The 21,908-nt window shown below is 39.4% G+C and overlaps 1 protein-coding gene across 1 annotated transcript; it reads left to right on the forward strand.

The window, feature by feature from the left end:
• The first annotated feature begins 10,299 nt into the window (after window positions 1-10,299).
• On the forward strand, window positions 10,300-15,913 carry LOC114285803 (uncharacterized). The gene is made up of 3 exons (XM_028228884.2): window positions 10,300-11,620; window positions 11,774-12,216; window positions 15,890-15,913. The coding sequence occupies exons 1-3, from the start codon at window positions 10,300-10,302 to the stop codon at window positions 15,911-15,913; spliced, it is 1,788 nt and encodes a 595-aa protein (XP_028084685.2).
• The last annotated feature ends 5,995 nt before the right edge of the window (window positions 15,914-21,908 follow it).

Raw genomic sequence — 21,908 nt, forward strand, 5'->3', positions numbered from 1 at the left:
TTAGTAAATATAGGGAATTGTTATTCTTACTCTATTTTATTCTACATATTAAGGGTAAGCAGCGGATATTTTGACACTACAAGAAATTTAGGCTATTGTGACAAAATTTGGTGACGAAATTTTTTTTGTCTTAAAATTTAACTCAAAGATGACGAAATATTAATTTTGTCATTTGTTTTAATTTTTCTCAAAAGTATAGGAGACGAAAACAAAATTTCGTCTGCAAAAATGAGGTGCCAATTTCATTTGCATTGGCGCGAATTATTTTAGCTCATTGGAGACGAACTTTTTTTGTGACGAACGTAATTCGTCGCCAATAAATTCCATACCTATTAAACGATGTCGTTGCATATTTCCATTTATTAGGCAACAAATATATTTTTGTCTGGGAAGGATAAGTTATGGAAAACGAAAATATTTCATCACCTATAAACACTCCATCATGCAGACAATGTCATTTCATCTTTCTATTAAATAGGCGACAAATATATTTTGTCTCGGAAGAATAAGTTGTGGGAGACGAAAATATTTTGTCAGTAATAAATTCTAATTGATTACGTGACGAATATATTTTTCGTCTCATAAGGTTAAGTTGTGGAAGACAAAAAATTTCATCACTAATAACAAATTCTTTGTTCTGGTATTTAAGGATACAAAAATATTTTATCACTAATCATTTTTCTTTATTAAAATGTCGTGGTTTTGTGTTTTGAAGAATTGAAACTGTGACCCCAAGAGATACACTCTGACGCTTATCACTCATTTTCATATACACGTACCTTGAAGTCGTGACCCAAGAAGACACTTTCCACAAACCCTTATTTCTCTCTCGCACTTGAGTCTACTCCTCTCTCACAAGTATTGTAGTCGTGACTCAAGAAGACACTCTGTAAACCATTTCTTCTATTTCGTGCTAAAGCCCCTCTCTTCTGTCTCACCCTTCGTGCATGCCAGCATTGAAGCTATTATCCAAGAAGGCACCATGCAAACCCACTATTCTTTCTTACAATGAAGGCCCCTCTTGCACGCAAGCACTTTTTCTCATTGTTTGAACCAACTCTATCCTTTTCGTCTAGAACACCCATTTTAGAAAAATTGAAGGTCAAAACCTCTGTCCACAAAAAAATAAAGGGGGATTTGGTGATAGCCCCCTCACTATCTAGTTTGTCTTTCAAAAGGACAAGAATTATATAAATACTTTCAAAACCCTCTAATATTTTAAAACTTGTTTCTTTTACTATATTACCCTCATATCTATCAGCGCTCCTATTAAGTCATCTTCACTATATATTTCAGAGTAAAATTTTACTCTGTATAAAAGTAAAATTTTACTCTGTATAAAAGTAAAATTTTACATTCTGAAACTAAAAGTAAAATTTTACTCTGTATGAAAGTAAAATTTTACATTCTGAAACTAAAAGTAAAATTTTACTCTGTATAAAAGTAAAATTTTACTCTGAATAAGAGTAAAATGTTACACTCTGAAACTAAAAGTAAAATTTTACTCTGAAAAACTAGTAAAATGTTAGACTCTACACAAAAGTAAAATTTTACTCTGGTTCTATCAAATGAAAAAAACAGAGCAATAGAACCAGAGTAAAATTTACTCTGGTTCTGTCAAATGAAATTAGATACAAAACAACAAAAATAAATAAAAAACAAACAAACAAAAACAAAACAAATTAATCAACAAATCAACATATCTAATTGAGAAGAAAAACTTCTAAAACTCGATCAACAATCACAAATCTCAATGAAAAGAATACATGTGTTCAACAACACTCATACACACAAATATATATATATACATATATTCAAAACTCAAATCTGTGTTTAAAAAAATATGTATAACCAAGCAACTCCACCCGCACTCTTCTCCACGTGGTCATTGCGAACTCGATGGATCTTCAAATTGCAATAGAAGCTTCAAATTGAGTCTAATTTCGCTTCAAGATAACAAACACAAGTCTGATTTCGATTCAGTTAGCGAAGTCGATCTGCAAGTCGTTCGAACTTAGAGTTTGCAACCTTTAAGCCAGATGCAAAATGAAATCGCAATTCTAATTAGAACTTGAAATCAAAGTTCTCATCGAAGTTGACTCAAAGAACAACGAGTCACAAGAGAGAACCCAAGGTCAGATCACGAAGGACTCCAGTTCGTAATCGCGAGTTCCAGAAGCTTGAATTCGGGTTGATTGTCGAATCGGATCAATTTTGCGATGAAGTCCTTGGTTTCTTAGCAGACGCAAATTAGATTAAAGCTTCAAACTAAGCTTCAATTCAAATACACAGGTCAGATTGTGATTGCTTGAACCAGGTCAGTGTTCTAGGTCAAAGATTGAATGAATCTTAGGCTTAGATGAACTCGATTTTGGCTGGGCAGAGTCATAGAGACCAAAAAGGTGGAGAAAGAGTGGGTGGAGAAGGTGGGAAGATTTAGTTGAGGGTATAATAGTCTGAAAAAATATTTAAATAATAAATTTTGTCCTTTATGCAAGATTTTATAATTATGAAGGGGTTTAGAAAATTTAATTTTTTTCTTAGTCCTTTTAACAATGAAAGGAAGGTAAAGGGGGTTTATAGCCAAATTTCCCAAAAATAAAAATAAAAATAAAAAAATAAGACAATTAATGTAGCTATTTTTTTTGTTTTGTGAGAAAAAATACAAAGAAACAAATAATAAAAAATTGTAATTTTCAAAATTAATAGAAAACATTACCTTGTTTAGTATGGAGTTTTCAATAATTAATTTTTAAAATTTGGTGATAAAATTTATTTTCGTTTTAGAATGTATCCCAAACATGACCAAATATTACTTTTACCGTTTCTTTTAATTCTTCTCAAAACTATAGGAGACGAAAAAATAAATTCGCCAAAAAAAAAGAGGTGCCAATTTTTTTTCTTGTTGGTGCCAATTATTTTAGCTCATTGGAGACGAACATTTTTGTCACAAAATTTAAAGATTTTTGCGACAAAAGGAATTCGTCACCAATAAATTCCAAACTTATAAGACGATGTCGTTTCATTTTCTTATTTATTTGGTGAAAAATATATTTTTTGTCTAGAAATGATAAGTTATGGGAGACGAAAATATTTCGTCACCAATAAACTCTTCATGCTCATTTTATCTTTCTGTTAATTAGGCGACAAATATATTTTTGTCTTGGAAGGATATGTTTTGGGAGACGAAAATATTTCGTCACTAATAAATTCTCCATGTGTCGTGTTGCATTTTGATTGATTGCACGACAACTATATTTTCGTCTCATAAGGTTAAGTTGAAGGAGACGAAAATATTTCATCACCAATAAATTCTCCATTCCCATACAACGTTGTTTTTGTATTTTTGTTGATTAGGCAACAAACATATGAGTTGGAGACGAAAATATTTTATCACTAATTATTTCTCTTTATTAAAATGTCGTCAGAAACTAAGAGGCACTCTCACCTTAATCACTTACTTTCACACACACACAAATACTAAAATCGTGACCCGAAAAGACAACCTCTACAAATCCTCATTTTTCTCTCACACTTGAGTCTCCTCTTTCACAAGTATTGAAGCTGTGACTCGAGAAAACAATCTGTATAAACCATCTATTCTATTTCGCACTGAAGCTCCTCTATTCTCTCTCACATTTAAGCCATTTGTGCATGCAAACATTATTATCCAAGAAGACATTTTGTGCAAAGCTACTATTCTTTCTCACAGTAAACCCCTCTCCACAAAAAGAAAATAATAATAATAGTAATTAAACAAGTAAACAAAATATAAGAAATCTAGGCTATTATGACAAAATTTGGTGACGATTTTTTTTTTTTTTTTTGTATTAAAATTTAACCCAAAGATAACAAAATATTAATTTTTTCGTTTGTTTTAATTTTTCTCAAACGTATAGGAGACGGAAAAAAAATTCGTCTCCAAAATTCAGGCGCCAATTTCATTTGCATTGGCGCGAATTATTTTAGCTCATTGAAGACGAATATTTTTTGTCACAAAATATATATATACAGTCTGTGCATAGTTACTGCAGTACTCTTTTCAACTTCTCCCATACATTATGATTAGGGATGAGATTGTTAAATTATTTTTATAAAAAATCTTAAAAAACATTATTTATATATTAAAACAAAACTAAAACAAATATGAATATCTATAATTATCCCGTGCATAGCACGGGTGATAGGCTAGTATCTATCTATACTATATATTAAGCAAAAGGGGATTTTTAACCCCCAAGGCCTGTGGGAGCTTCAATATCCCAATCTGAATTTTCTAAATTTTTTATTTAAAAAAAAAAACTCAGCATTTATTAATTTAGTCAAAATCTCTTGATCAGCATTTATGACTCTTGTAGAACCTTTCTATTCTGACTATTGCTGCGGAAAAGATAAATGCAAAACATCTCTCTTTGATCAATATCATTCAAAGATGCAGATTGCAGTACCAAACCACCAAATATGTGATTCCTTTAGAAGGTGGCTACTAGATATAAAAAATTCAGCCCTAGTTATGTTACCTAATTACCCTTATTCTCCAAATCTCGGCATGTGGCGATGACATGCCAAGGTAACCATTTTTTTTAGTCCAATAGACGAGTACCACAATTTGCCTACAAAACTTCAGATGCAGCATGAGTTGTACAAGCTCAGGCCACTAAAGTAGAGCATCAAATATTTAACATTACATGATAACACAAAAAGGTAGAAACCTAAGCAGTGGTCTTCCACTTAGGAACTGCGCCAACACTTGAGTAGGCAGGGTGGAGCAGATGGCCTTCATTGGGCTCAACATGCACCCACTTTCGTGCACTCAACTTATGCCGTTCAAACTTGACACAACCTTCTTTCATAGCATAGAGGGTGTGACCCTTCCCCATTCCGACATAGTTTCATGGATGGAAGTGGGTTCCTCTTTGGCGAACAATGATATTCCCAGGAATCACTCTCTACACAATGATGAGAATATACTTAATGACGTGATAAAGGTTTATACGAATAGGAAAAATATGATATCAGTATTTGACTCACCTCTCCACCAAACTTCTTCACCCCAAGATTTTTTGGTTTCGAGTCTCGCCCATTCTTTGTGGATCCTGCTGTCTTTTTAGTAGCCCAGCGCCTGAATGTGAAACTTAATCCTCCTCCAGTAACATCTAAATTAAATGTAATAGAAAGGTCAATAAAGCAACAAACCAACAATTTACAGAAATACCAAATTCTATGAAGTAATAGGAAAACTTTACCACTAGTAGTGTTGTAGATAGGAACATTTGTAACTAGCTCATTGAGATTTAATCTTCTATATAGTAACTTTTGAGACCAATGGGTTTTCATAAAAATATTTGAAGCCCCTTCAACCTGGGGAACTTTTAGTGTGTATATGCTGTTTCAGAAATTCAATTTCTTCCTTGAGAGCTGGGGCCTGTTGTAAATCTGCAGTAACCCTGGCTAAATCCTGAGTCATTGCTTGGACCTGAGCTGTAAGCTCTTGTCTTGTGGCAGTTAACTCCTTAACGTCAGCATGAACTTGTTGTAGCTCAACACTCATAGTTTCTACTCCACCACAATCCATTTCCATTTTAACAGACTTCTCGTACAATTCCCTCATCTGCATATCCTCCTGATCCTGAGTGCATGTGTAGTGTGCCTCGAATGGGCCAAATCGTTGGGGGAAAAGGTGCAGGTGCAAGAAAATTGAAGGGTGTAATCAGTTTTCCTATCTACCGAGGTTTCTAATAGCCAAGGTTTTGTAGAAACATGGGGGCTAATTAGTGGTTTTGCAAGGGTTCAGTGTAATGTGGGTGTTGTGTGTTGCTCTTTTCTTTCTTCTTTATCTTTTTTTTTAAACTTTAAAACAATGCTGACCCTTATCTCCCCATGTGCGTGTCTCTCCCTCTTTCTAACCTTTTTATTTATTTATTTATTATTATGACTATCTCTTTTTCTTTTAGAGATTCTTTCTGTCAGCCACTCAATTTCCTTTGGATTAATGCCCATCTGTGAGCTCCCCTAAATCATCACAATCTATATTCCATCTTTTGTTTATTTTATTTCCACCATGGAAACATCATCATGCATGTATTCTCTTCTTTTATTTATTTTATTTATTTATTTATTTATTTTTTTGAGTCATTATAACCTACCCTCCTTAAAGAAATTTCATCCTCGAAATTAACTCAATTAATGTAATACATTCTACAGTCACCCACAAACTATCTCAAGTACTTACCAATGCATCAACAAAAATTCTTCGACTACTACATAAGTCTCAACGAGTCACACTGGTAATGCACAATGCAGGCCAAAATAACTACCGTTACTCTGTAACATATACAATGTACATCCTAATATCAAAATAACATTTCTATCTCAATTCCCAAACATCGATAAGAAGGTTCGGATGCTTCTCACAAACTTCAGCCTCACGTTCCCAAGTCACCTCCTCAACCCTGTGGTGTCTCCACAATATTTTCACCAAGGGACAAATATGAACAAAAGATACACTGACACATTTGGAGAATATGCTGTTATTGACAAGGAATATTCTGTTTACGGACATCAGTGAGCATATGCTGTTACTACGACGGAATATTCCGTTAGCTGACATCATCGTGCGTAAGCAAAACAAGCAAAAAGGAAATAAAACACAAATGCAGGGATACGGGGTTTCAAACCCTTGACCTTAGGCTTTGTCCCTTGGTCCCTCAACCACTGAGCCAAACCACTAAACCCAAGTCACTCTTGCGACCAGATATAGTCGAATAAATGTACATAATGCATAAATATACAATATAGATACATATATGTATATAACTTTCCCGCTTCTCTCTTTTCCTTCGAAAACTGCGTCTGACACATGACCTTGCTTTTGCGTCAGTTGGCCGACAAAAGCAGACCTCCTCGATTTGTAAGCTCGCCTCGGCTCTCCCTCCCTCTTGTCTTCTTCTCTTCTGCATTCTTCTGAATTAGTATCTTCCCTCTTCTACTTATTCACTCATTTTTCCTTCTTCTTCATTATTCTCTTCCATCTCCTACTTCTTTATCACTTTGCTTCTGTTTCTTTTTCCTCATTGAGAGAAAAAGAGAGATTGAACAGAGGAGAAAAGTTGTCCCCAAACTCAGTCTATTCTCTGCTATTTCTCTGACTCTGCTTTCTTTCTCTTTACATCTCTCACTACACATGGCCTCATCTCGTCCTCTCACTCTCTTTCCGGACCTCAATGATCCAAGCTCTCCTGGACCGAGTGCCTCTGCTCCTACTCTTCCTAACCTTCCTGGACTGAGTGCCTCTACTCCTACTCTTCCTAACCTTCTTGGACCAAGTGTCCCTGCTCTCACTCTTCTTAACTTTTCCATGATGTCAGTTGAGCAAATCATGGCTGCTCAATCTGACATTGAGGCCAACCACTTCACACTGAGCTCTTGTATGGAAACAGTGACTGCGGTTACCAAATTATCTCACCAGTTGCAGAATAGGACTAGTGAAGTACAACAGTTAAATTCCCAACTTTCTCTGCTCTAGCGCATGTACAAAGATGTGCGGGCAGAGATTTGTGCCCTGAAGGCGAAGAATAAGGAGTTAAAATGAAAGACTACCGTCTTGACTCGATTCGGAGCCTTCAACTCTCTTGGCGGTCCTGTACACACTGAGGCGGAGCCTTCAAGGGTCTCCCAAGGCGACAAAAAAAGGAAGAGCTCGGTAAGAGTGTCGAGTAAGTGAAGTGGGCATGTGACTGTTATCAAAAAACAAGATCCCTCTTCCTTCTTTTTTTTTTGGCCTATGTAATCGGGATGTCATCCCTGACTTCAATAAAATCAGTTTTCTATTATTATTATTATTATTATTATTATTATTATTATTATTATTATTATTATTATTATTATTATTTATAATCTAGTGCAATAATTTACTTAATATCCATCCAAAGTGATTATCTCAAGACTCTTAACCAATGAGAACACCCTCCTATTAAAGACACAATTCAATGAATTATTTTTGAGACCCAAGCAAAATCTTAAACAAAGGCCTTTCACATTTAAATACTAATTTAAATAATTATTATTTAATTTTTTTATTTAAATATAACTTTTCTTACTTTTCAAGATGCAAAATTACTAAATTTTTACAAATGAAATTTTTCTAACATAATTTTTAGTTTATAATATTTTTAATCGATTTACTTCTATCCCTTTTTTGGGCAAGATAAGACGTCATTGCACCTCATACATCATCCTACTAACTCTTAATTATAATTAACTTTATAGAGAGGAAATGTTAATCTTCATATAGGTTAATTAGACTTTTAGCACACATTATTATTTTGAGGCCAAACCCAAAAAATAAAAAAATAAAAAAAAAATGTAATTTTATCTAACATATTCTAGGATGTGTGTGCCATTACAAATATAGAAGGAATAAAAAATTACATGTAGCTTCACTACTGCGTCTTTTTATTTTATTTTAATTATGATTTGGGCATGTAAGGCCTTATATATATATATATATATATATTGTATTTGATAATGAAAAAATTCAACAAAAAATATGACTTGAACCACCACGTGATTGCCATTTACTAGAAAAAATATCTCTTGTGTGTTGCTCTTTTCTTTCTTCTTTATCTTTTTTCTTTTTAAACTTTAAAACAATACTGACCCTTATCTCCCCATGTGCGTGTCTCTCCCTCTTCCTAACCTTTTTATTTATTTATTTATTTATTATAACTATCTCTTTTTCTTTTAGAGATTCTTTCTGTCAACCACTCAATTTTCTTTCGATCAATGCCCATCTGTGAGCTCCCCCCAATCATCATAATCTATATTCTATCTTTTGTTTATTTTATTTCCACCATTGAAACATCATCATGCAAAACCATCTTTAATGGGTTTCTAATGAGAAACCTCATAAGCCTTACCCTCATATCTAAAACAAATATTTTAGTTTGTCTTTGTTGACTTTTTTTATATTTTAGTTAGTTTTTTATTTTTTACCATTTAGATGTCCAACAAATACCCCAACTTTTCGAATTCAACAACCGACTCTATTACATGCCTTGTTTGGCACATCTTTTTTCCAATCAAACTCTAAAAGTACCCAAACTTTTCGCACTCAAAATCCTCCTTCCTTTGTCTCTCTACTTTCCTGCTTTTTCTTTTTCGTTCTAGGGTTTTCTCTCTCCACCAGCCGTTTTTGTGGAGGTAGATAGATTCGATTTTCCTTTCTTCCTTTCCCCCATTTTCTCGTACATTTTCTGTTTGTTTCTCGTCAAAGTTCAATTTTCTCATTAACCCTTTTCTTTTCCCTTTCAATCTATGTCGTCCGTTTGTAGGTTCCGAGTCTAACATCTCTACCTAATTGAACAAATCAGGTATTGCTGCTGCTTCCATTTTCTCTCACTTTCTCTCTTGTTTTCTTTGATGATGGAAAAATTTCAAGGCTATTTTATGCAATGCTATTGGTTTCTGGTTTCTTGTGCAAGATTCATGCTTGGGTGTTCTTTATTATTATTTTGTGATGAGTTTTTTTTATCATTATTTAAGTGTATTTATTTAAATATAACAAATCTCATAATTTTGACACAAGAATTGTTAGAGATCATAAAATAAATATTATGAAATGTTTTATTAAGATTTTTTATCTTTTGATTATTATATAGTGTTTTATTATATGTGTAATTTAAAGATAAAGAATTTTCATAAAACATTTCATGATATTGTTTTTACGATCCCTAACATTATTATTTATTTAAATTTTAGAGGGTTTTTAGGTGCATGTATATCTTCATCCAAACAGGGCTTTAGGGAGTATGGTACAAAGTAGGTAGGTGCGTTGGTTAAGTAAGCAAACCCAACTCAGTAAAGCCGCCTAACCAAGATACAAAACTGAAATTACTAAAAAGGTAAGAAGAAAATTTAATATGGTATTTTTATTTAATCTGAATATAATTCTAGATGAACAACTTTGTCCATGGACAGCAGTAGCTGCTCTCAATGGTCTAGTACATAATCTGTTAGGATGTCTGGTTCATAATCTGTTCTGTTTTGGCCAAATTCAAACAATTTGAAAATACATTAGTCTACATTATACTTTGCAACTTTACTACTTAAATATGTTCCATCTCAATCTATGTTATATACTTGGAGAACTAAGGAAAGATTAGAAATAAACGACGTCATATGATTTTCTTTGTATGATACACATTGTTTATTCCTAAATGGAATAGGTTAATAGTACACATGATGTGTTTTATGACATAAACAAATTAAAAAAACTTGATCTTTCATTTGTGATCAGACATGGACAAGAGTTGGATTGCATTGGGTAAGACACCTGATGGAAGGATGAATCAGCCATTTATTGATGGGGTGACATCATTTATTAAATTTGCAATGGTAGTTGTTGACCAGAAAGGTAAAATTCCGTGCCCATGTTTGAACTGTGTGAACTATTATTCCCAAAATCTTCAAAATGTGCAAATTCATTTGCTTCAATATGGGATTATGCAAACGTACACTATTTGGCATGAGCACAGGGAACCACGTGTATCAAATGAGGCTCACCGTGAAATGGCAATTGATGAAGATGAGGTTTTAGGTGGTATTGATGCCTTAGTGGAAGATCGAATAAGAGGAGAACCCAACGATTCACCCCAGAATGAGGAAATACAAACGTTTGATAAACTATTGAATGATGCCAAACGTGAGGTGTACTTAGGTTGCACAAACTACACCCTGTTGAAGTTTGTCATCGAGCTGCTTAATATGAAGGTAACAAACCACTGGAGCAATAAGTCGGTTGACACACTGTTGGAGTTTTTAACAAAAATTTTACCAAAAGATAATTTGGTTCCAAAGTCATTTTATGAAGCTAAGAAAATACTTCATGATTTGGGCTTGTCATATGAGTTAATTGATGCTTGTATAAATGATTGTGTACTCTTTTGGAAGGAAAATGCAAGGTTTGATAAATGTCCAAAATGTAAGGCATCCAGATACAAGATCAATCGTGGCACGGGTAAGAAGATTCCCCATAAGGTGTTGCGGTACTTCCCATTGACACCAAGGTTAAAAAGATTGTACATGTCAAGAAAGATTGCTGAGGACAGGAGATGGCACAAGGACAAACGTATAGATGACGGAGTATTGAGGCATTCCGCCGATAGTGATGAGTGGAAGGAATTTGATGCGCAATATCCTCAGTTTGCCATGGAGCCTCGAAATGTGAGGCTAGGGTTGGCTGTTGATGGGTTCAATCCTTTCGGGAACATAAGCAACTCATATAGTTTGTGGCCTGCAGTACTCATTCCTTATAACTTGCCACCTTGGTTGGTTATGAAAGATCCCTTTCTTATGATGTCATTACTTATTCTTGGAGAATCACAACCAGGGATCGATATTGATGTCTACCTGAGACCTTTGGTGGATGAGTTGAATGAGTTGTGGGAAAATGGTGCATTATCTTATGATGCCGTAACTGGTGAGTCTTTCCAGATGCGTGCAGCTTTGACGTGCACTATACATGATTGGCCTGCATTTGGTGACATATCTGGGTGGAGAACAAAGGGTCATTATTCTTGTTACACTTGCAATGATGAACCATATTTTCAATCCTTGAAAGGTAAGACTGCATACATTAACCATCGATGATACTTACCTCAAAACCACCCCGAAAGGCGAAAGAGTAAGGCTTACAATGGTAAGCATAAGAAGCGAAAGAGATCTTTAGAGTTACTAGTGGAAAAGATATTAGAGCAATTGGATAGAGTGACAGGTGTCGCATATGGAAAGCATCCAAGAAACAAGAAAAGACTCCGTCAGACACCAAATTGGACAAAGGTAAGCATCCTGTATGAGTTACCATACTGGAAGAAACGGAAGCTTCGACACAACATTGATGTCATGCATGTCGAGAAGAATTTTAGTGAAAATACCTTTGGAACTATGTTAGGCATTAATGAAAAGAACAAAGACACCAACAAAGCACAAATGGACTTGGAAGATATGGGCATAAGGAAAGAGTTGTGGTTAACACGTCGTCCTGATGGAACTTATGTCAAACCTAGGGCAATCTTTTCATTGACCCCTAAAGAGAGGGAGGGTTTCTTTGAATTCTTGAAATCAGTGATGTATCCAGATGGCTATGCTGCAAACATATCAAGATTAGTGAATGCGAGAAATGGTAAATTAACAGGCTTGAAAAGTCATGACTGCCATGTACTCATACAATGGATTCTTCCAATTGGGATGCGTGGTTATGTAGACAAAGAGATTAGTAAAACACTATTTGAGTTAGGTAGCTGTAGACGCCCCATTTTTGACCGACCTTAAGACTCAGACGTCATCGATTGACCGCTCGGTGATTGTGCATGTTGTGCTCGTTCTAAGGTTTCGGAGTTTTTGGCTGAGAGCCTTACCTTCGGGCCTCTGAACTCTTTGTGCTTTGGCTCGGTTTGTGGACCGAATCTTGTTTTCTCTTTCCGGAGGGAGGGAGAAGTCTTGTAGACCATCTCTTTGTGGTCGTAGACCACTTTTTGTGGTCGTAGGCCACTTTTCCCATTTGGAGACTAGTTTTCAGTTTTAGAGCCTTCGGCTGCGCGCCTTGTCTCGAGACCGCTTAACGTTCTCCGTTTGGCGTGATTTTTGAACCATGCCTTATTGCCTCTACCTAGAGGAACATTGTGGTCTGGGAGACTACTTTTGTGGTCGTATACCACTTTTGATGCCAGTAGACTAGTTTTCGAGGCTTTCGGCCGCGTACTTTGCCTCCCGATCTCTCGTCTTGCGTCCGTTTTGGTTTGTTTTTGGTACAAACCTTGTTTTCCTTGTTTGGAAGATGGTACAAGGGTGGGAGACCAGTTTTTCCCCTTGGAGACCACTTTTCCTCCTGCCAGCCAGTGTTCTGGTCGAATAACTGGCTTTCTTGGTCTTTAGGCCACCTTTTCTGGTCGGCCACCACACCACTTGCTTGTTTTCAGTGTGTAGACTTCTGCTACCCGTGGCCAACCAGTTTTTGTTGTGGGAGACCACTTTAAGTAGCTGGCCGACACTTCAAGTGGTCGGCTGCTTTTTGGCACATTTTTGGAGATATTTTCCTCCAGCTAGCTGGAGGGCACTGAAGCCTTCCTCCATATACGTGTATGGAGGGATGGCCTTGAACCTTAGCTTCCTTGAGAAGCTTTAGCTTTTGTTCTCTATAAGAGGGAGGCTCCTCCTCCCTCCTCTAGGTTCAGATTTTGGTGGTTTGAGAGATACATACACATTTGTATCTATATCTCTCTTTTGCTCTTGTTTTGTGCCTTAAAGTGTCATTTTGTCTCACTTTTACACATAAACACACACTCAAACACCATCCTTTTGTTGTTGACATGCTTAGGAGCTGGTTTTGGTGTTCTTGGGTTAGTTTGAGCTTAAAAAACTTGTTGGAGTTGCAGCTTTAAAGGTGGTCTTCAAGGGTGAGTTTCTAATCCTTAAATCCCCATTTTTGCTTAAGCTTTTAGCCCTACTTCCATGCTATTTTAAGCTTAACTCTTAACTACAAAAAATTTTTTTTTTCAGTCCTTAAGATCTTTGTTTGAGGTCACTTTTGTGTTTGGGGTTGTTTATCCCCTCTTAGGCCTTGTTTTGAGCCATCCCTTTTGGCTTTTGTTCTAGCCTTTGCATGACCTTTCTACCACTGAAATCTAGAGGATTTTCAGTGGTGGAAAGGTGGTTTTGGGGTCCTAAATAGGAGAGGGTCATCCCCTCTCCTTGTGTTTTGTTTACTTGCTTCATATGCCTCATGTTTGAGCATGTTTGTTAAGCTTGTGTTAGCTTGTTCTTAGCTTGTATTTGGGCTTATTTTGTTGGGGCATGCCACTTTTTTTTGGTTGTCTTTGTCACTCCATGCATGGTTTATACACTTGTAGTGTAAATCACACACACTAGTCTTGTATGCTTCATGAAGTAGCATGTCATTCTATCCTATGTTGAGTCTATTTCAGCATGTTCTTAGTGTTGTTTTGCCATGTCGTACCTCTGTTAGGATTTGGTTTGGTCACCTCTTGCATGCTCCATGCACTTGTAGTGCATTTCCATGAATTAGCCTGACATGCATCATGCTTTAACATGTCATTCTAGCATGCTTTTGGCTTAACTTCAAGAAGCTCTTGTCCATGTTTTAACATGCTTTAGCTCTGATTTTGGTTGGTTTGGTCATGCATGACTTGCTTTGTATAGCCATGGTTCAATCTAGCTTGTTAGCTTTGTGCACCAAGTCCACTAGCATGCTTTACTTGGACTATTTGAATGATGTGGCATCATTTATTATGTGATTTCAGTCCATGTTTCATGCTCATATGCTTGCATTTATCACTCATTCAATGCGTTGGAGGGTTTGCCCATTTATGCCTTTACATGAATCATTGCGTATGCCTTCATGCCTTAGCTTGTGAGCCATCATTTCAATGTGTTTTGGGGGTTATTTTGCCATAATATATTCTAATTTTTATTGGTTAAGTCATCCCATGCTTGGTCTTAATAGGTGTAGTATAATCCACCTTATTTGCCTTGTATGCATCATGCCTTATGCCCGGCATTTTAACTTGTTTTGGCTTCCTTCCATGCATGTTTTAGTACCATTTTAGCATGTTCTAGGACTATTTTGGGTTGCCTTTGCCATATCCTTCATGCTTTGTATAGCTATAGTGCAATTGGCCTTGCTAACTTTGTGTTTTATTGACTCATGCATGCTATCTTTGAGCTATTTAGATGATTTGACATCATTTAATACTTCATTTCAGAGCTTATAGCATTGCCATATTCCCACTTCTTTCATGCTTCGAATGCCTTTCAGTGTTGTGCATTGTTGCCTTACTTATGGCCTAGCTTGTATGCTTGCATGCCTTGACCTTTGAGCCCCTAACTTAGCATGTTTAGATCTTTGTTTTGACCTATTTAAGCTTTGTCCATGGTTGTTTCATGCCTTTGTGCCATGTATTGCATGCCCCCTTTGTAGTCCTCTTTGTTAGCTTTAATGCTTTAAGGACCATTGCATGCTTTGCTTGTGTTGTTTGAATGATTTGGCATCATTTCTTACCTTATTTTAGTGCATTTAGTGTTGTTACACTTCTGCATTTGTCATTCCTTGAGCCTTCTTGAGGGTTGTGCTCTTAGGCCTCTTTGATGGGCCATTGCATGTGCATGCTTGTATATGCTTCACGCGCCTTAATTTTATCACCAATGGCCACTGATTTGGGCATGACTGAGGTCTACCCCCTTTTGGTTTAAGTCCATTTAGCATGTTTATTTACATGTTGTTCGCATGCTTATTGTTCATTGCATTAAGTATGCCATCTTACATTGCATTGTGCATGCCATATGGTTATTTGCATTGTGTATGCCAAGTTGTTTCTTTGCATTGAGTATGCATGTTCCTAACATTGCTAAGTTGCTCTTGTTGCATTGCATTGTGCATGCATGCATTAGCATTGTTCGCAGATCATTAGATTTGTTAAGTTGATCATGTCACATTGCATTGAGTATGCTAAGTTGTTGTTTGCATTGAGCATGCCATGTTATGTGTTGCATTGTTATTAGGATTAAGTGTTAATCCGAGCATGAGAAACGAGGGACGTTTCATACTTGAAGTGATGAAACGTGCCTCAATTCTCGGTCGCCGACGCTCTTGATCATACATGATAGAGTTTTAGGCTTTATGTGTTTACTTGTGGATTCATTTCACATTGAATTATGCAATTTGACTTCTCGGCCATCACACATTGAAATGCGCGATTGGTGGCCCGAGGGTCGAGAACCACACTCTCTTGAGTTCATGACATGATAGGGAGGGTGGTTGTGCACACATATCTTGTAAATACATTGACATGCCCTTTCTTGCTCTCTATTGTAGCAAACTGGAATTCAACAGCAATAACTGGTCAGCCGACCAGTATTGCTAGCTGGCTGACCACTTTTTCTGGTTTTCAGCACAGAAAGTGGTCGGCCGATGGTCTCCTTCCTCAACAACTGGTCGGTAGCCCTCCCACAGGTTCCCAAGGTGGAGTTGAAGCCTTCTGGAGCTTAGTACAAGTTTTTTAGAACAAATGAAAACAAAGACAAATCGGGGCATCGCATTGGATTTCCGAACGAGGCGACCGGGCATGCATGCACTCCTCTTCCTGAGGATCTCTGTTTATTGCTTTCCTTAGCTAGTTTATGCTTTGGTTTTGTACCTAATTAATTAATACGTTAATTATTCAATTTGTGTTGTAATAGCTTAATTAGTTAACTAGGATTAGTTAATTAGTTTTGTGGGAGCTAGATAAATGGCAGAATCAGAAGCGTACGCTCTGGAAAACAGATATTACTTGGCTCTATCCTGCATGATCAGGAGGCCGAATACAAGAGATAGGCCGAGTATCTATTGAACTGTGGAGCCGAGTAAATAAGCAGATAATGAGTGAAAAGTGGGCCAGGCCCCGAGGCCCAGGAGACGAGTATAAATAAAGGAACAATAGAAGAAGAAAGGTATGTGAGAACTACTACACTTAACTTAAAATACAAGTAATCCAGAGAGTAGAGACTGACTTGCCTGTCAGAGTGCTAATTCTAGCTCCCCTGACCGGAGTGTTGATTCTTTTTCAGGTGGCTAGCTGAGGATCACGAGCGTCCCCAAGGACCAGAAGAGTATTTCCAAACCACTTCTCCACAATTGGCGCCGACTATGGGAATACTCAAATACATCCATGGCGGGCGTAACAGAAGACCCTTTGATAGTCACTGATGAAACCACGCAGAGAGACGACCTCACTCCAACAACCATGCTTGGATCGGAGACTATCGCCGCAAGACGCGCCTTGAACTTCGCCTAACCCTCGACTTCGGAGCATGAGACAATGCAGGCAATCATGGAACAAGCAAAGAAAAATGAACAGAGGTTGGAGAACATGATCGCTGAGAACGATCGTCTCTGTCATGATCTGGCCTTGAAGGTGGCGAAGTACAAACAAGCTATATGCCTAGATCCGGAACATCCTCTAAGGACAGGTGGTCAACGACCTCGAGCCCGACAAGTCAACACCGATAGTGACTCCGACTCATTATCCCCGGAGCCCAAGAAGAAGAGGCGACCTAAAACTACTAGTTCTTCTGAAGAGAGTCCCCATATAAGGCATAAGCGAAGAAGAAACAATTCAGATGAAGAAGACCAGCACGATCTCTTCGTACGATGGATTGCAAAGGCAGTGCTACCCAAGAAATTCAAAGCACTGTCATTCACCTTATACGATGGTAAATCAGACCCCACCGATCACATCTGCCACTATAAGTAAGCTATGACGCTGCATGCAGACGATGAGGCTCTCATGTGCAGAATATTCCTGAACAGTGGATGTGGAGTTCGTGGTCGTGAAGCTACCATCGCCGTACAATATCATCATGGAGCGGACTTGGTTGCATACTATGCAGGCAGTGCCAAGCACCTATCATCAGCTGTTTCGCTTCCCGACAGCATGCGGCATTGAGGAAATCCGTGGTTCATAGAAGTCGGCACAAGCATGCTATATCCTTGCTGAAAAGACGCCAAAAGAGTTGCAAGTGAATTCCATTGAGGTATCGGATCGGGAAAGCCCCGATGATGTTGGACGGCTCCTGACTGAAAAGGCCATGGAAGCCTTAGATCGAGTCGAAATCGACGGAAACCCAGACAGGTTCTTTATGGTCGGCGCCTCCCTGAATCAAGCCGACAGACAGCAGCTAATTTCCTTCCTATTCAGCAACCTTGACGTCTTTGCATGGACTCTTTACGAGATGCCGGGCATAGATCCGTCCATTTCACAGCACCGTTTGAGTGTTGACCTAAGTACAAGCCGATCATTCAGAAAAGCCGGCGGTCAGCCGCAGAGCATACTGCCACCGTTGTTGAGGAGGTTGACAAGCTGCTTGGCACCGAGGCAATCAGGGAAGTGACCTGCCCTACATGGCTCTCTAATACAGTGGTTATGAAGAAGAAAAATGGGACTTGGCGAGTGTGCATCAATTTCACGGACCTAAACAAAGCCTGCCCCAATGATTGTTTTCCCCTACCCAGAATTGACCAACTTGTAGACGCGACGACACGCCATCAACGTATGAGCTTTCTCAATGCTTATAGAGGCTACCATCAAATCGCCATGTCTCCAGAGGACCAAGAGAAAACTACATTCCTCACCCCAAGAGGAACCTACTGTTACAAGGTTATGTCTTTTGGACTGAAGAATACAGGGGCAACCTACCAAAGATTGGTCACTGCCATGTTCAAAGAACAACTCGGCCACACTATGGAAGTGTACATTGACGATATCGTGGTGAAGTCCAAGGAAGAGCAGAATCATATAGCCGATCTGAAAGAGACCTTTGGCATTCTACGTAAATATAGAATGAAGCTGAACGCTTCCAAATGTGCGTTTGGGATCGGCTCTGGCAAATTTTTGGGTTACATTGTCAACCACCGAGGAATTGAAGCCAACCCAAGGTAGATCACAATAATCCTAGAACTCGACTCCCCTCGATCGGTCAAGGAAGTACAGAAGTTAATAGGGATGGCTGCCGCACTTAACAGGTTCATCAGTCATTCCACAGACTGTTGGCGACAATTCTTCCATACACTACGGCAGGGCAAGGCTTTCGAATGGTCCGCCGAATGCGAAGCCGTTTTCAACAATCTGAAAACCTACCTCCGATTAGTTCTTCTCCTGACAACACCTTCGGCAGGCGACCCGTTCATCTTGTCTCTGGCAGTTTTTAACCGGGCCGTTAGCACCGTACTGATAAAGGAAGAGCTGGGGGAGCAGCGGCCAGTGTATTATGTAAGCAAGGCAATGGTCGATGCCGAAACACGCTACCTGCCGCTGGAAAAACTCATCCTGGCCCTGGTCATGGCGGCAAGAAAACTAATGCATTACTTCTAGGGACACAGCATCGGGGTGCTAATAGATTACCCCCTCCGATCAATACTGCGTAATGCGAAAGCATCAGGACGCATTTCAAAGTGGGCTCTCGAACTCGGTCAGTACGACATTCAGTTTCTACCTAGAACCTCAATCAAGGGGCAGGTGCTTGCCGACTTTGTGGTTGAATTTACTGGGGGTCTTGTCGACTTCAAGTCTGATGAAATTTGACCAGAGCCGAACTGGAGAATTTATGTTGGGGACATTTGGCAGCTGTATTGTGATGGGTCATCCAACCAACGGGACAGTGGAGCCGGAGTAGTAATCATGGCTCCTGACAGCGTAGTAATTGAGCAGGCCGTCAAACTCAACATCGAAGCATCAAATAACGAAGCCGAATACGAAGCCCTTCTGACTGGTTTGCGGAATGCACATCTTCTGGGTACTCGGCGTCTGCTGGTATTTTGCGATTCAAAACTGGTGATTAATCAGCTGAAGGGGGAGTACGTGACAAGAAATGACCATATGGTGACTTACATGAAAATAGCTAACTCCTTACTGGCAAAATTTGACCACTATGAATTGAATCAAATAACGCGTGATCAGAACATGCATGCAGACGCCCTAGCTTGCCTAGCCTCCACCATTAACTCAGAGATCAAACGGACCATCTAGGTGGGTTTCATCCCGGAGCCAAGCATTGGTCCTTCGGAGGAAGTCCAGGTCAATGTCATAGAATCTGGACCGAGTTTGATGGATCCTATTGCCACATTCCTATCTTCCGAACGGCTCTCAAAGGACAAGAAAGAAGCGCACAAGCTGCGAAACAAAGCCCTACGTTACTACTTGGATCCGCAAGGAAAGCTTTATAAAAAGTCCTTTTCTGGTCCATACCTAAAATGTGTGGATCCGGACAAAGTCGAAGAGTTTCTGACTGAAATACATGAAGGCAGCTGTGGCGCACATTCTGGCAGGCGCTCTTTGGCCCATCTAGCTATAACACAGGGATATTACTGGCCGACAATGAGATCCGATGCCGAATGCTATGTGAAAAAATGTGAGCAGTGCCAGAAGTTTTCCCCATTAACCCACCTGCCTGCTGAAGAGTTAAGCTGTATCACCAGTCCCTGGCTGTTTGCCCAGTGGGGGCTTGATATCGTAGGACCATTGCCAAGGGCCCTAAGGAACAAGCGATACTTGATCGTGACCACGGATTACTTCACGAAATGGGTTGAAGCGGAAGCATTAACGCACATTCGAGATGCCAATGTCAAGCGCTTTGTATGGAGAAATATCATAACACGATTCGGCATTCTGAGAGCTCTCATCTCAGACAACGGCACCCAGTTTGATTGTGGCGTCTACCAAGAGCTGTGCAGCAAGTATGGTATTTGGCCCTACTTTTCCACGCCAACTTACCCCCAAAGCAATGGTCAAGCCGAAGCCTCTAACAAATCCATCTTGGACGGCATCAAGAAGCGGCTGGAGAAAGCTAAAGGCAAATGGGTCGAAGAATTACCGAATGTATTGTGGGCTCATCGAACTACGCCGAGGCAATCCACTGGGGAAACGTCGTTTGCTCTATGCTTTGGAACACAAGCAATCATACCCCTGGAAATCGGCCTCCCAACCTTGAAATCGAAAGTTTTTTATTCGGGCCAAAACGACATGATGTTTGCCTTGGATTTAGTTCTGATTGAAGGACGAAGAGACCGTGCCCTTGCATCCGTGGTGCCGTATCAGCAGCAGTTTGCTAAGTCGTATAATCAACGTGTTCAGCTGCGCCGCTACATACCAGGGGAGTTGGTCCTGAAAAAAGTACTTCCTGCTGCCAGAAAATCGACCGATGGAAAGTTGGTTCCTAACTGGGACGGCCCCTATCAGGTCGACTCGATCACAGGAGTAGGGGCATATCGGCTAAAAGACATGTCTGGACGGAGTCTTCCACGGCCTTGGAACTCAATGCACTTACGAAAATTTTATCATTAAACCTGACTTGTGGGGAATCATACTAGTTCTGAATGGTTCAACGTGTACACACTCCACTTTTGTAATGCAAAGATCCTTGTTTATTCATTGTGCAATCCAATTCAAAAGTGATCTGTTAAAAGACAAGTCTCTGGATTCGGAGCCCCGTTGGTGCATGACACCTTTGGGCCGATTAAGACTCCGGATTCGGAGCGCCCTTCGTGAATGTCACGATTGGCCAAGAAAAGTCTCCGGATTCGGAGCCCCATCGCTGCATGACACCTTTGGGCCGATTAAGACTCCGGATTCGGAGCGCCCTTCGTGGATGACACAATTGGCCAAGGTAAGTCTCCGGATTCGAAGCCCCATCGGTGCATGACACCTTTGGGCCGATTAAGACTCCGGATTCGGAGCGCCCTTCGTGGATGTCACGATTGGCCAAGATAAGTCTCCGGATTCAGAGCCCCATCAGTGCATGACACCTTTGGGCCGATTAAGACTCCGAATTCGGAGCGCCCTTTGTGGATGTCACGATTGGCCAAGATCAGTCTCCGGATTCGGAACCCCATTGGTGCATGACACCTTCGGGTCGATTACGACTCTGGATTCGAAGCGCCCTTTCGTGGATGTCACAATTGGCCAAGATAAGTCTCCAGATTCGGGGCCCCATCAGTGCATGACACCTTTGGCCCGATTAAGACTCCGGATTCGGAGCCCCGTTGGTGCATGACACCTTTGGACTAATTAAGACTCCGGATTCGGAGCACAAGTCTTCGGATTCGAAGCCCCGTTAGTGCATGACACCTTTGGGCCAATTAAGACTCCGGATTCGGAGCACAAGTCTCCGGATTCGGAGCCTCGTTGGTGCATGACACCTTTGGGTCGATTGAGACTCTAGATTCGGAGCGCTCTTCGTGGATGTCACGATTGGCTAACTCTCTGGATTCGGAGCCCCGTTGGTGCATGACACCTTTGGGCCGATTAAGACTCTGGATTTGGAGCACAAGTCTCCGGATTCGGAGCCCCATCGGTGCA

Source organism: Camellia sinensis, chromosome 6 (assembly GCF_055761805.1).
Source record: "Camellia sinensis isolate YWXY chromosome 6, ASM5576180v1, whole genome shotgun sequence".
Lineage (NCBI taxonomy): Eukaryota > Viridiplantae > Streptophyta > Magnoliopsida > Ericales > Theaceae > Camellia > Camellia sinensis.

Excerpts from the sequence above, each read along its gene's own strand:
- LOC114285803 (XM_028228884.2), top strand. The coding sequence starts at position 10,300 with ATGGACAAGAGTTGGATTGCATTGGGTAAGACACCTGATGGAAGGATG. Across the intron at positions 11,621-11,773 it reads ATATTTTCAATCCTTGAAAG|GTGTCGCATATGGAAAGCAT; the intron begins GTAAGACTGCAT and ends ATAGAGTGACAG. Across the intron at positions 12,217-15,889 it reads TGAAAAGTCATGACTGCCAT|CAAACTGGAATTCAACAGCA; the intron begins GTACTCATACAA and ends TCTCTATTGTAG.